The sequence below is a fragment of the Stegostoma tigrinum genome, chromosome 2, assembly GCF_030684315.1.
Source record: "Stegostoma tigrinum isolate sSteTig4 chromosome 2, sSteTig4.hap1, whole genome shotgun sequence".
Lineage (NCBI taxonomy): Eukaryota > Metazoa > Chordata > Chondrichthyes > Orectolobiformes > Stegostomatidae > Stegostoma > Stegostoma tigrinum.
This window is the reverse complement of record NC_081355.1, coordinates 84,481,679-84,495,383: the sequence shown is the minus strand read 5'-3', so window position 1 is coordinate 84,495,383 and position 13,705 is coordinate 84,481,679. Positions and strand designations below refer to the sequence as shown.

Here is a 13,705-nt window from a genome sequence, read left to right as displayed (position 1 = left end):
ATAGACGGACTGATCAGAGGCAAATGGAATTTAATCTGGGTGAGCACACTTGGGCGGGACAAACTTGGAAATACCTGATCAACAGCAGGACGTGCCGGAGCACCGAGGATCAGAGGGGCTTTGTTTATGCACATCAGTCCCTTAAGGAGTAGGACAGGTAGATAATAGTTAAGAAGGGATGTGGGATATTTGCCTTTAGTAGCTGAGGCATAGAATTTAAGAGCAGGGAGGTTATGATATAACTGTGTAAAATGATTAGGCCACAGCTAAAGTATTGTGTGTTGTTCTGGAATCCATGTTATAGGAGGCTTATGGCTGCACTGGTGAGGGTGCCACGGAAATTTACCAGGATATTGCGTATCCTGGTAAAAGGTAAAGAGTTTGTTATGAAGCGAGATCGGACAGATTGAATGGTTTTCCTTGGAGCAGAGAAGACAGAAGGGGAAGATGAGCGAAATATATAAAATTACGGGGAGCATATTTAGAGTGAATGGGAAAAAAACTGTTTCCTTTGGTGCAGACATCAGTCTCTGAGGTATAGACTTGAGGTGGAGGAGAGCAGACTTAGATGGGGTTTGAGGAAAATTCTTTCCACCCAGAGGACATCAGAATCTGTAACTCACTGTCTGAATGGGTGGTAAAGGCAAAAACCCACGTGACCCTTAAGACATATTCAGATTTGCATTTGCAATGCCAATGCCTACAAGGCTCTGGGCAAAGTACTGGAAAATAGGATTAGGTGCTTGTTTTTGACTGGCGTAGGGCTTTTTCTTCACTTTAGACATCTAAACTAGGGAGTATATTTAAGGTGAAAGGAGGAAGATTTCGAAAGGACATTATCTGCAAAAAATTTGCCCCTTATGTGTGGAATGAACTGCTAGAAGAAATGGTGGACGCAGGTACAGTGGGCCTAGTTCACTGTGGAAACATAGTCTGTGTGGACTAGTTGGACCGAAGTGTCTGTTTTTGTGTTGTATGACTAACTATGACATGGATTGCATTGCAAGTCTGATTCACGTGACCAGTTCCTTTACTATAGAAGTGTGAAATTCATTTGCAAAGTGGTGCTGCCGTGGTGTGAGTGACGTTTTGCAGCATGTGAGGTGGCTGCTTCCTACACATCCCAAGAGGTGTAATTTGAGTGGGACATAAATACACGCTGTGTGCCCCTGAAAACAAGTTGCTTGGTCAAGACATACAGCCATGAGCTCATGCAGCAACAACAGAAGGCTAAACTTGATCAACATGTGCAGGCAGCCATCTTTTATTTATTTATTTGGAGCTGAGCTCCCTGTACAAATTGCAGCTTTGTGCTTTTTGACCTGATTTTGCTCAAGCATTTTTAAAAGCGCTGTGGTTAACTGCTGCAAGTATCTTCAGGGTTTTTGTTGCTGACCACAGAAAATAACACTGTCTTGTGCAAAGACAGGACATTACTTGGAGTGATTGTTCTTGTGCAACATAAGCAATGCATGCAGAAAAAGCATCAGATGGGTAAAGGTCTATTATTCCTTGACTTTTAAGTCTAGAGCTATAAGGTTCAATTGTTTGGTCCTAGGGTCAAAACTACTGCCAACTAGCTTGATGGTTATGTGATTGCACAATATTCCTCAGAAATTTGGTAATGTGTAAAGGAAGAGGTTTAAGAATTTAATGAAACTGGTAAAATGTTTTTCATAAACACATTTATTGCATGATTAAAACACTGTTTAGACTTTAGGCAAGTCATAGACAGAAGGAATTCTGTCAATAACACAGCTTACCCATTGAAGGGCTAGCTTTTTCTAGCAAAAATTAAATAAAATTACCAACTTTTATAATTCTACACACAAAGCAACTACAACATTTATGTGGAGCAATTTAGAACACTGGTATCAAATACTTGACAAACTCACATTGTACCCCCACTTACGCTGTCATGCACATCAGCACACCGTGAAAACAAATCATGCATTTGGTCAGTATACAGAAGAAGAATGACCTTTTCCCAAGTGGAATTGTATCAAGTAAATGCTTCATTCAGTTTTCCTTCCTCAGGTTTGCCATTTACCTAAACACAGAAGAATAGATTATATGATTGAATATCACCAGACTTGTCTAAGATTCTCATAACTGCACTGAGATGGCTACAGTCAAGGAATACTGATTTAGCTTTTGGCTAATGCTGCTAGACTTACCATAAATAGTAGTTTTGCAGTGGTTTGTAAAATAGAGATCCAGTACCGAGTAGGCAGTGCTGCTGCTGAAGCTCTGGGCTTCATCATTTTGTCCTGTAGTGAGCTGATCACTACCTAATTATGTGCTATACAGAATTTTTCAACATTTCAACAAGGCCTATGTAAAGATACCACATGGGAAACTCAAAGGAGGTAAAAGTGCATGGGATCCAGGATCACGTGGCAAGTTGCTTCCAAAATCAGCTTAGTGACAGGAGAGAGAGGTTGGTAGTATAAGTCTGTTGTCTGACTAGGCCAGTGTCCAGTGGTGTACCACAGGGATCAGTGTTGGGTCCCTAATTCTTCTGTGATATTCATGAATGACATGGATGAGAATGCAGGGAGGATGTTAAGTAAGTTTGTGGATGACACAAAGATTGGCCATGTTGGCATTGAGGAAATTGTTAGGTTTCAGGAGAACAGAAACTGGTCAGGTAGATGCAATTTAACCCTGATAAATATGAAGTGATGTACTGTATGAATGACAAGATACTAGGAAACTCAGGAACAGAGATATCTTGGGGTGCATGTCCACTAAACCCTGAATATAGCAAGTCAGGTTAGTAGGATACTTGAGAGGGCTTGTTTTTATCAGTCATGGCATGGATTATAAGATCAGTGAGGTCATACTGTAGATGTCCTGAACTTTGACCAGGCCACACCTGGAGTACTGTGCACAGTTATGGTCACCCCACTATTGGAATGAGGTGATTGCACTGGAGGAGGTACAAAGGAGATTGACCAGGATGTTGGCTGGCATGGAGCATTTCAGCTATGAAGGGAGGCTGGATAAGTTCAGATAGTTTTCTTCAGAGAAGGTTGAGGAGGAACCTGTTGGAGGTGTACAAGATTATAAGGAACGTGGACAGGGTGGATAGAAAGCAGCTGTTTCCTTTAGTTCACTTTTAAAGTGAAGGGTAGGTGGTTTAGAGGGGATTTGAGGAAAAGCATTTTCACCAACAGAAGAGGATGGATTCTGGAAAGTAATGCCTGGAAGGATAGGTGAAGCTGGAACCCAGGAAGGTAACTTGATTACTACTTCAAAAGACTGAATGGAAATGATTGAGGGCAGAGTGGTGGATATGATCAATATGGATTTCAATGAAGTGTTTGACAAGGTTTCTCATGGTAGACTGGTTAGCAAGGTTAGATCACATGGAATACAGGGAGAACTAGCCCTTTGGATACAGAACTGGCTCAAAGGTAGAAGACTGAGAGTGGCTTATCAGACCAGAAGTGTACCACAAGGATGGGTGCGAGGTCCACTGCTTTTCATAAATGATTTCGATGTGAACGTAGATGGTATGGTGAGTTACATTTGCAGATAACACTAAAATTGGAGATGTAGTGGACAATGAAGGTGGTTACCACACTACAACAGGATCTTGATCAGACGTATGAAACTAGAAAAGATTTATGCAGATATTGCCAGTGCTGGGGATTTTGAACTACAGCGAGAGGCTAAATAGGCTGGGGCTATTTTCCCTGGAGCATCGGAGGCTCAGGGATGACCTTAGAGGTTTATCAAGTCATGAGAGGAATGGATGGGGAGAGTCCAAAACTAGAGGGCATAGGTTTAAGGTTAGAGGGGAAAGATATAAAAGGGACCTGAAGGGGCAACTTTTGATACACATACCACCGTGTGTGTGAAAATGAGGTAGCAGCAGGTATGATCACAACACTTGAAAAGCATGTGGATTGGTACATAAATAGGGATTTAGAAGGATGTGGGCTAAATGTTGGCAAATGGGACTAGATTTATGTCGGCGTGGATGAGTTGGATCTGTTTCCTTGCTGTGTATCTGTACGACAAGCTACTCAATTGTATCCAACTGCTGCTGAAATACCAGCTCAACTGGAAATACGCAATATTTGCCTAAATCCCAACAATGAAGACTAGAAGAAAAAAATAGTACTATCTGACCTTGATTCATCTAACTACTTGTAAGCAGTTTTGGGCCCCCTATTTAAGGAAGGATGTGCTGGTGTTGCAAAGGGTCCAGAAGAGGTTTACAAGAATGTTCCCTGGGCTTGTCAGATGCAGAGCAGTTGAGGACTCTGGGTCTGTAGTCAATGGAGTTTAGAAGGATGAGGGGGATCTGATTGAAACTTGTACAATACTGAGTGGCCTGGATACAGCGAGTGTGGAGATGATGCCTCCACTTGATGGAGAGACTGGTACCAAGGGTACAGCCTCCAAATGAAGTGACAACCTTCTAGAACTGGAGATGAGAAACTTCTGTGGCCCTAATTGCCACAGAGAGCTGTGGAGACCACATCATTGTGTGTATTTAAGACTGAGAGATGGATTCTTGATTTGGTAAGGGGATCAAGGGTAATGGGGAGAAAGCAGGAGAAATGAATTGAGAACCATATCAGCTATGATCAAATGACAAGAGCAGACTTGATGGGCCAAAGGGCCTAATTTCAATCCTGTATCTTATGCTCTAGATTAGCCACCTTGTAAATCTAACTGCTAACACAATTCTTCGCATAACTGGGATTGTTTAGCAGATCTTGTCCAATTGCAGAATCACATCTAATGCTTAAGTCTAAGTTCTAAGACTTGCAGGCACAGCTGGTTAGGTCTGAGCAGTATCTTATCAGTTGCAACAGCTGAAGGACTGTGCTGTTTGATACAAGAAAAGCTGCTGTTCCCTTCGGGATTTGGTATTTTCATGATTCTACCCTGACTAGTATAAAACAAAGACGTCATTTCACTTGTCTTTAAAATGCTACATCACGGTGTTTTAACAATAGAAAGAGGGCTGAAGAAAGCAGATGTTTATATACTTGCAATGAGAAGGAGGAGTGTGGGTGGAGGATAATAGAAGTAACTGGGGCAAGGCAAAAGGGAGAGAATTCTAGCACATCGGACGTCAGCAGCTAAAGACATAGTTGCCAGCACTGGAATAAAGTAAACTGCACTGATATAAGAGGTTTGAATTGGAAAAGAAAATGAATTTAAGGGCTTAGAAAGCTTATAGAGACAGGTAACTGCTAATATCTAACAAGAACACCAGCATAGCATCCATCAGGTTGCATCTTTGTCTCTGCCTATCTTTGTGTATACGGTTTGCAAGAACTCCATTCCAACAGTCTTATTTTGGGAAAGAATAGGCGGTCTGTCATAACTCTGCCTGTGTATGTAGTTGTACAAGCACATTGATAGGAGTGACACTGAACACTGGGTAGCAACTCAAACATTTTGATGAGAGAGTGACGTTTCTTCAACCCACCACAATCATGAGTCACAACCTCTTCATTCAAAAATTGGGCGAACGAATTTCACACCCAGTTTAAGTGACCAGAGGGGGTTGCTATTGTTTGTGGTAGCCAGCTTATCCAATGTAAGTCAGTGAAGGAACTGTAAGTGATGGTGAAGATGTAGACCGATAGCATCAGCACACGTGAAATCTGACTGTCATCCAAAGACACTGCCTAGGATCATTTTGATAACAAATGTAACTTCCTTCCTATTTCTTATGAATAAACAAGCATTTTTTTTTTGCTTTAAAGATCACAACTAAAATTAAACCTGTTGAATGGTGGTGGTGCAAGCTTTCGATCAGCTGTTCTTTAATCAACTGCTTACTCTGTTGCTGGTGCTTGACTTCAGTAGAAAGCAGTTTAAAAAGACCACTAAGTCTTTTAAATTGCTTTCTATTAAAGTCATAAGTTGGAAAGTTTCTTTACACACTCGTACTTGCCTCAAATTGTAGAAATGTCGACATATAATATTCTCCTCCAATCAGGAAAGCAAGAATGAAGAAGTGAAAGATTTGATTATGAATTAAGAATTTAACATGTTAAGCTTTTCTTTCTGATGAGATTTCAGTCACTTTGACAAGAAAATCTGCTGCAGGTTAACAAATGGCTTTGTTCTGGTTACATCAGTATACACAAGTGGAATGGGCCTTTATGATGTAGCACTGGATGAAACGTATTACCCAAGGACCTCTGTCCCCTGTATACTGACATGACAATACTGCCTTTTATGCAATATCTAAGCCAAAGTATTTTGATTCTAACAACATCTGTAATAAAAAATGTTATACATTTTAGTAAATTAAATAAAATACTGAAGATGGCTTTTACTGCAGTTCAATTAGGTTGCATGATAGTCAATATGATAGTGGTTTGAGCAAGGGATGGTTGGCGAGAGAGATGTTGGATACTGACCTGCACCTTGTTGCTGGGGCAGTTGGGTCTGTAAGGGGTGATTCCTACAAAAACAAGATAACAAAAGAACAAAACTGAATTGGATCAAATTCTGTATCTGTTGTGAGGAATAGTTTAATTCTAACATCTTAAACCATTTGTATTTGCTACTCTTTACACTAGAAAGTGACTAAATCAGTGCAGTTATTGATGAGATGAGGATCATATAGTTAGGGCTATAAAATATTACAGACAATACTAGGAACATTACATACTTCACTTTTTAAAAATCTCTGAAATCTAGTCAGATTATTGACAGCTTGAAAAGTATCTTAGCTGCAGTGAAGTCAATTTGTTTCCCTTTCTCTTAGTTCCCATTAGATATTGAAACTCCTTTGAAAGAAAATAAATTGACACTTCTTTTGGTAGCCATACCAGATCCAGAAAGCAAATGTGACAATGTGAAGGACACTTCCCTCTGATGTCCCTTCACTCCCTTTCACAGGAAGTTAGCAAAAACTCAAGGATCAGAAATGGCCAATTTGTCCTCTGACACACCCTCCTCTAATGTATTTGAATGCTTTGTGAAAGAATGAAGCCATTTAAAATTACCACAGTGCTTTGCCATTGCATACCATTTCAAACAGTCTTCTGGTAAACAAGTTATATATTCTATGCCCTATTTAATTGTGCATGTTTGTGTATGTTTACACCTTTTGTCTTTCAGCAAGAATAGCATGAGCTTCTCCAAGGTTCCTTGACGGTCTAATGAGTGTATTTGTTTTTCTTTGTACCCTTTCCAATTTGTACTTCTCTGTTAAATCTGATTATCCTGATCCAAAAAATGCTCCAAACATGTAAAATCCAAAGAGAAACTTCTTAAGGCTTTTATTTCACTATTCCTGCCACACTCCAACATGAACTTGCTTTTTAAATTGCCTCACCATTGTGCATGATGAAAGTAAGGAGTTGACATTGTTACCATCCCTCTACAATATGACCATGGATAATTGAACCACATTCTGATCTGGCTGTGCAACATAGGTCACTATGTTGCCAAAGAGGTAATTTTAAAAAGTCATGTACTTGGCATTAGGTGTAATCAATTTGTATGCCACTACACCTGCAGAACATTTAAAATTCAGTATTTAGCGCTATGTATTCCATATTTGTTGCAAAGTAGTAAATCGATAATACAGGAATAAAAGTAAACAGAAGGGAACCTGCTCAAAATGAGCTAATGAGAAAAATTATAGTACCACCTTAACAATCCAAAATAGTGTTTTGGTGTACAAAACCCAGGCACACATGAATGTGAAACATCTTCCCATACTTCTCAAAGGGAGGTATCATCTATTCACATCCCTAAAACACACGTGTGAGATGTTTAGTTTTTAATGCACAACCAGTTCTCCAGCAGCACATTTCTAATTCCTTTGATCACTGCGTTAAAGGAAAACAACATTCATACAAAATAACAAGATAATGCAGAACTAAAGGAAGACTTACTGTTGTGTCTGCATGAGAGGCATGTTGGAGGTGTCACAGTTATCTGAATGATGAAGGGGTGGTATGATCTCACCAGTTACAGGATTAAACACAGGCAGAGTGGAAAGGGGCCAAGCTGCTTCTCGGTTCTTTGACATGTTCCGAAGCTCCTTGGTTGACTTCTGAATGGAGCTATGATGAACCAACTGGATGCTGAAGGAAAAACATGAAATGAGAAGGTTACACTGAAAACTTTGAACAATACAATCAGGTCAGTGATAAAGTGTGGAGCTGGATGAACACAGCAGGCCAAGCAGTGTCTTAGGAGCACAATAGCTGTCGTTTTGGGCCTAGACCCTCCTTCAGAAAAAGTCTGAAGAAGGGTCTCTGCCCGAAACGTCAGCTTTTGTGCTCTTAAGATGCTGCTTGGCCTGCTGTGTTCATCCAGCTCCATACTTTGTTATCTCGGATTCTCCAGCATCTGCAGTTCCCATTATGATCAGAGATAATCAGGTCAGTGTCTTGCTTTGGGAAACTACTGATAGTTTGACTCGGTAAATAAAATGAATAGAAATTTCTGGATCTTGCTCCCAAGAAATTTTGTTTCTGAATTCCCTGTTAATAAAAAAGTTTTTTTTGTTCCAGTTCATTTTAAAAAAAGTCAAATTAAATAATAAAAATAATCATCAGCAATAAGGGACTAATGTTTAATGCTTTCAAATGACATTGCTCCTAACCTGATTATTTAAAGTAATCCATTTCGAAAGAGTACAGATATGCCATTTAAGTTGTAATAAAATAAACTACCATTTCTGGCCTTAAATGTTCTGACAGTAGCAAAGAAAAGGCTCCAATGTTTCAAACTAGGTCAGAGATTCTAGTATAGTTTTAGGTTTCAAAGTTACCAAATTAGAATATAAAATGGTGATTAGAAAATTTATAAGAATGAAAACTTTTAATCACTATCTAATGGTAAGAAACTAATTTAAAAATACAGTGGAGATTCCTAAAACACTGATTTTAGGAGATAAATTTACAATTGTGAATTAATTTAGATACTTTTATGCCACAGTTTAAATACATCAAGGTAAGAAATTTCTGGTTTTATGTATTTTGCATTTGTGATCATTAGCAGAAGCTGGAGGGTAAGAAGTAACTTTTTGAATTATTCAATTAATATTTGCTCTTTTACACCATTTGTGTAGTTTGTCTGTTACAAGAACTGTCCTGTTTGTAGTTACTATTACCAATTTACCATTGGGTATTTTGTTGCAATGGATTTATTCATTAGTAGTGTCACAAACAGTCCAAGTTAAATAGGAGTCCAAATCAAAACCAGCAACATGAATTATGTATTAATTTGAAAGGGTCACTATGGTGACCGCCACTCCTGATATTTGATCAGATAACTAAATTGTAAAACTTGACATAGCCACAGTTCAGCATCAACCCCCATCTTCAAATTAAACACAACCACTGACTGGTTGTTCTAATCTAATAATACAGAACAAGTGAGGTCTGGATGAACCATATTTCCAGAGGTGTATTACAGGTTGAAAATTGTGAAAGCTATTCAATAAAATGCCAGCCAGAAAAGCATCTCAAAATGCTAAACAGTAAACAATGAGGAAGAATTTGATGGTAGAGCTGGAATAAACTAAAGAATGTGGTCTAGGTATCACCTGGGACTCCAAGATTACAAACTGTCTAGTTCAATTGAGAGGTTATGGAGAGAGATGGAATCAGTCATGACAGTATATTCTGCTGCAGGGTTTGAAGATTATGGTTTGTCTGTCCAACATTTGACATTCTGGCATTCGAAGAAAAAAATTATTGTTCATGTACAAAAGTTTAGGATCACCAGTCATATGACTGGATGACTATTCCAGAAGACTGGACTCCTGATCTGGAAATAAGAGATCAAATACTACCCAGCAGTTGGGAATTTCAGTTGTGTTAATTGAATAAATCTGGAATGACAATGCATAACTAACAGATGATCTTAGAACAGTACAGCACAGTACAGGTCTTTCGGCTCACAATGTTGTGAACTTTTACCCTAAGCCTAATGTCTATCTAACTCCACCCCTACCTTATGTGATCATCCATATGCCTATCGAATAGCTGCTTAAATGCCCCTAATGAGGCTGACTCCACTACCCCCTCCAGCAATGCATTCTACTCCCCTACCACTCTCTGAGTAAAGAACCTACCTCTGATGTCTCCCTTGCATCTACCTCCACTCACTTTAAAACTATGCCCCCTCGTAATAGCTACTTCCACCATAGGAAAAAGTCTCTGGCTGTCCACTCTTATCTTTATCTCTGATCATTTTGTACACCCCTATCAAGGGGTAAGTCCTATACAGAGGATTTACTGGAGTTGGCTCAAATGATATGCCACTGAGGTTACAAACTGGTGCTCACATGAAGAAAGAGACAATAACATAATAACTCTAATCAAAAGAAATAAAAATGGGTTTAAGTTGGGAGGAAAGAGTCGAGCAAAATGTTCGAACAGCATATAATGGTATTTGTGGAACATCTTTGTTTTCTGTTCGTGGATCTGAAGAAATTGGAGTGTGACATTTTGCCAATTTAATAATAATCAAATAAATATGTGAAGAATATAAACTTTTAAAAAAGAATTCAGCCATTTAAGTCAGTCAGGTAGTAAACTTCAGACATGAGAAACAAGCCCAGTTGTGTGTAATTCATGGAGCTGCACAACCTAATATCACTTTGGTCACGAAGAATAGTACAATTGGCTTCCATAATCTTGAATTAAAATCAGCTCGGTCTCTCATTTCCAGAACGTGGCATTACTAGTGGACATTAGATCCCTGTCAAATTCAACATGGTACCTTATTCAAAATTTTTTTCCAAAATAGTTCTCAAAATAGAGATGTTGACAAGCCCAGAAATCATTGTCCATCCTTATTTGCCGTTGAACTGACTGGTTGTGAGGTCAAATGACAAATAAGGAAACAGAATGGTGGCTCCGTGGTTAGCACTGCTGCCTCATAGTACTAGGGCAAGAATCCTGATTCCTTTGTCCTGTGGCATTTCTTTGCTACATGTGTATTTGAACCATCACAGTAAGTCAAAGGCTAGCTGGTAGGCACCTAGGGTTGTCATTCATGAACGGGAACCCAGCTCTGTACGTATGAACACTGTACTGTCACAAGGGTGACTATAAAGTACACTGCCAAGATTCCAGTAGAAATGATAACTTCATTTCCATGAAGTACCAGTCATTCATTGCCAAGCAGGTAACAGACTATGCTATTTTTAATTAAAGTGTTAAGACATGTTATAGGACCGTCATACAGGGCAGGTGGGATTTGAACCTGGACATATGGTACACAAGTAGAGACACTGCACTGCAACATTTTTTCAGTTTTATACTGGGTTTTGGGTTAGATCAGGTAGTCCTAGCTTATTGTATATTTAATAGTACATGTTGAAAAACAAAATCTATCATCTTGTTAAGCCAAACATCTGCTGAAGTGAGAGACAACACAGCATGAAGCTAGAGGAACAGTAAAGTTGATGTTTTGGGTCGGCAACCTTCTTCAGAAATGATCCTGACCTATAACATCAACTTTCCTGTTCTGTTATCGTTTACGGAATAGGCTATAATTCAAAACGGACAGTTGACTGCCTTCTGTAAACGGAAGTCTCAACAGGCAACCAAACTGCAATCACCTTGATACTCAGCTGACACTGCCACAACAGATTGGGGCTTAACCTAGCACACATATTGGTTAAACTAAATTACCCCAAGGATCTGTGCAAAAAAAGCAGCTTTCTATGTTATTTCAAACTAGCGGCAACACAGTACTTTGCAGGCAATATTTAACTGCAATCAACAGCATAATTTGTTTTCAAATAAAAATTGAACATGCCAAAAACAGGTTACGCAGTAACCAGGAATGGAGGAAGCTGAGTTGACATTTTAGGTTGATGAAAAGTTTTTTCAGATCTCCAATATCTGCAGTAAAAGTGGGAGAAGCAGTTCACCCTTCACAAATTTGCTTTGATGAAAGGTAATTATCTAAAATATTTCCCTGTCCCGATATGCTACTGGGTGTGTATTAAATTTTCCAGCATTTTTCCCAATGCAAGTTACCCTGGGTGTGGTGTTCTGGAGTGTGTTCTTTTATCTGCAGACAGCTGGACCTGGTGTGGTCAGCAGAACCTCAAATAACTCAACTTTCACTTGGGAGAAAGATCCAGACTTTTTATACCATGTCTTCAATCAAGAGCAATCTGCACACGTGCAGCATGAGACTGTCAAAAATACATCTTGTGGGAACAGAAATGATCCCCTCAAATTTCTTATCACTTTCAGCATTCCATATTGTCAGCTGATGAGAGATGTAAAGAGGACAGGCAGGAGAGTGAGTTCATGGTTTAGGTGGTCTCAGGGTTGCAGTTAAAGAAGCCAGACATGTTCGGGCAGAAAATGACCCTAAAGTCAAAGTGAGAAGCTTAAAAATCTTATTGTAACAATACTGTATTCTAGACTGAACTCCAAAAAGCACTGATACTAGAATACATTCCTACTGTAGCAGTCATTCATTTCTTTACGATCCCTTAACAGGAAATCACACCACTGGGAAAAAAAAAGAGTTACATGATCTCTAAACTGGCAGTTAAAGGAAAACTTTGCTTTTTTTTTTTCTTCATGATAAAAAATTATTACTCGTTACATTGGGAGTTACTGAACATCAAGAACTCACTTGCCACACTACCAAGAGGCCTAACTGCACTAACTCTTCACTATGGGTCAACAGTATGAGATGAACCATGAAATGTACAACTCAAATGGAAATGAGTACGAAACAGACTCTGAAGACTACGGTAGCAGAATATGATTTGATAAAACAAAAAGTAAAATTAAAAACAGAAGATGCTCAATTTAAAACATAACAGGAAAGAAGACACTTACTCTGGTGTTTGCATGTCTCTCTTTTGCCTAGGAACAAAACAAAATTAATGAATTAAATAATAGGCATTGATACTTGAAACATCAAAAGATATCTGCTAATGATGGTCCCACTTTTGGCAGATGTTGAGAAGATTATTATTGAATGCACTTGTCAGTATCTGCCTACAAGTATAGGGCCAGAATAACTGCACACACAAACACTACGGACACACAGAAGGGAAGAGACTGATGGAAAATAAACGTAGATGATGGAGCTGAAATATGAACGCATGCAATGGTATGGACAGTTTCTGAGCTCTCTACCTCCTTTACTAACCTGTGATATTGTTACTATCAGATCGAACTAGAAACTAGAACCCTTTCCCTAGTATTAAGACACCATTACAACATAGAAAAGTCTCATTCTTTAAAAAAAAGAGATGTGTCCCATGTTTAGAGTCTCTGCATATCTGCACTTGGACAGCAGTGTGATTTACTTACACTCCTTCTCGGCGGCAGAACATGATGTAACCAAGGATAACAAAAAGCACCAGAGCAACGGCTACTGGTATCGCCAATGTAATCACGAAGTCTGTGTAATAGTCCTTGCTTTTCAGGTTAGTGGAAGGTGGTTTATACTCTCCGTCATCAGGCAGAACACCATCTCCCCGAATCAGTTCCTTACTGACAGAAGGCATTTTTGACTTGTCGACCTGCCACCAAATTGTAATAAAAAGAGCTACATCTTTAAATTTGCTATTTTGATTCAAACGTACTAGATATACATTTCAGTACTTCTATAACTTGGCAGCGAAAAATCGTTCCTTCCACTGCATCGATAACTCTCATCTGTGTCAACGTAGAGTTCAGGATGGTGTTTATTTTCTTTGTACTGTTACTTGAATATT

The 13,705-nt window shown here is 39.1% G+C and overlaps 1 protein-coding gene across 8 annotated transcripts in view; it reads right to left on the bottom strand.

Moving 5' to 3' along the window:
• Positions 1-1,668: 1,668 nt before the first annotated feature.
• Positions 1,669-13,705, bottom strand: part of sgce (sarcoglycan, epsilon) — a 62,175-nt gene continuing 50,138 nt past the window's right edge. For 6 of the 8 annotated variants that reach the window (XM_048558452.2, XM_048558417.2, XM_048558427.2 and 3 more), the window contains 6 exons: positions 13,299-13,510; positions 12,819-12,845; positions 7,887-8,078; positions 6,399-6,442; positions 5,927-5,961; positions 1,669-2,050 (listed from right to left, as the gene is read on the bottom strand). In XM_048558452.2, the coding sequence (XP_048414409.1) occupies positions 2,003-2,050; positions 5,927-5,961; positions 6,399-6,442; positions 7,887-8,078; positions 12,819-12,845; positions 13,299-13,510 (558 nt within the window). In that variant the 3' untranslated portion in view covers positions 1,669-2,002. The remainder of the gene's footprint in view (positions 2,051-5,926; positions 5,962-6,398; positions 6,443-7,886; positions 8,079-12,818; positions 12,846-13,298; positions 13,511-13,705) is intronic. The other 2 variants (XM_048558436.2, XM_048558444.2) reach the window with 2 other exon arrangements.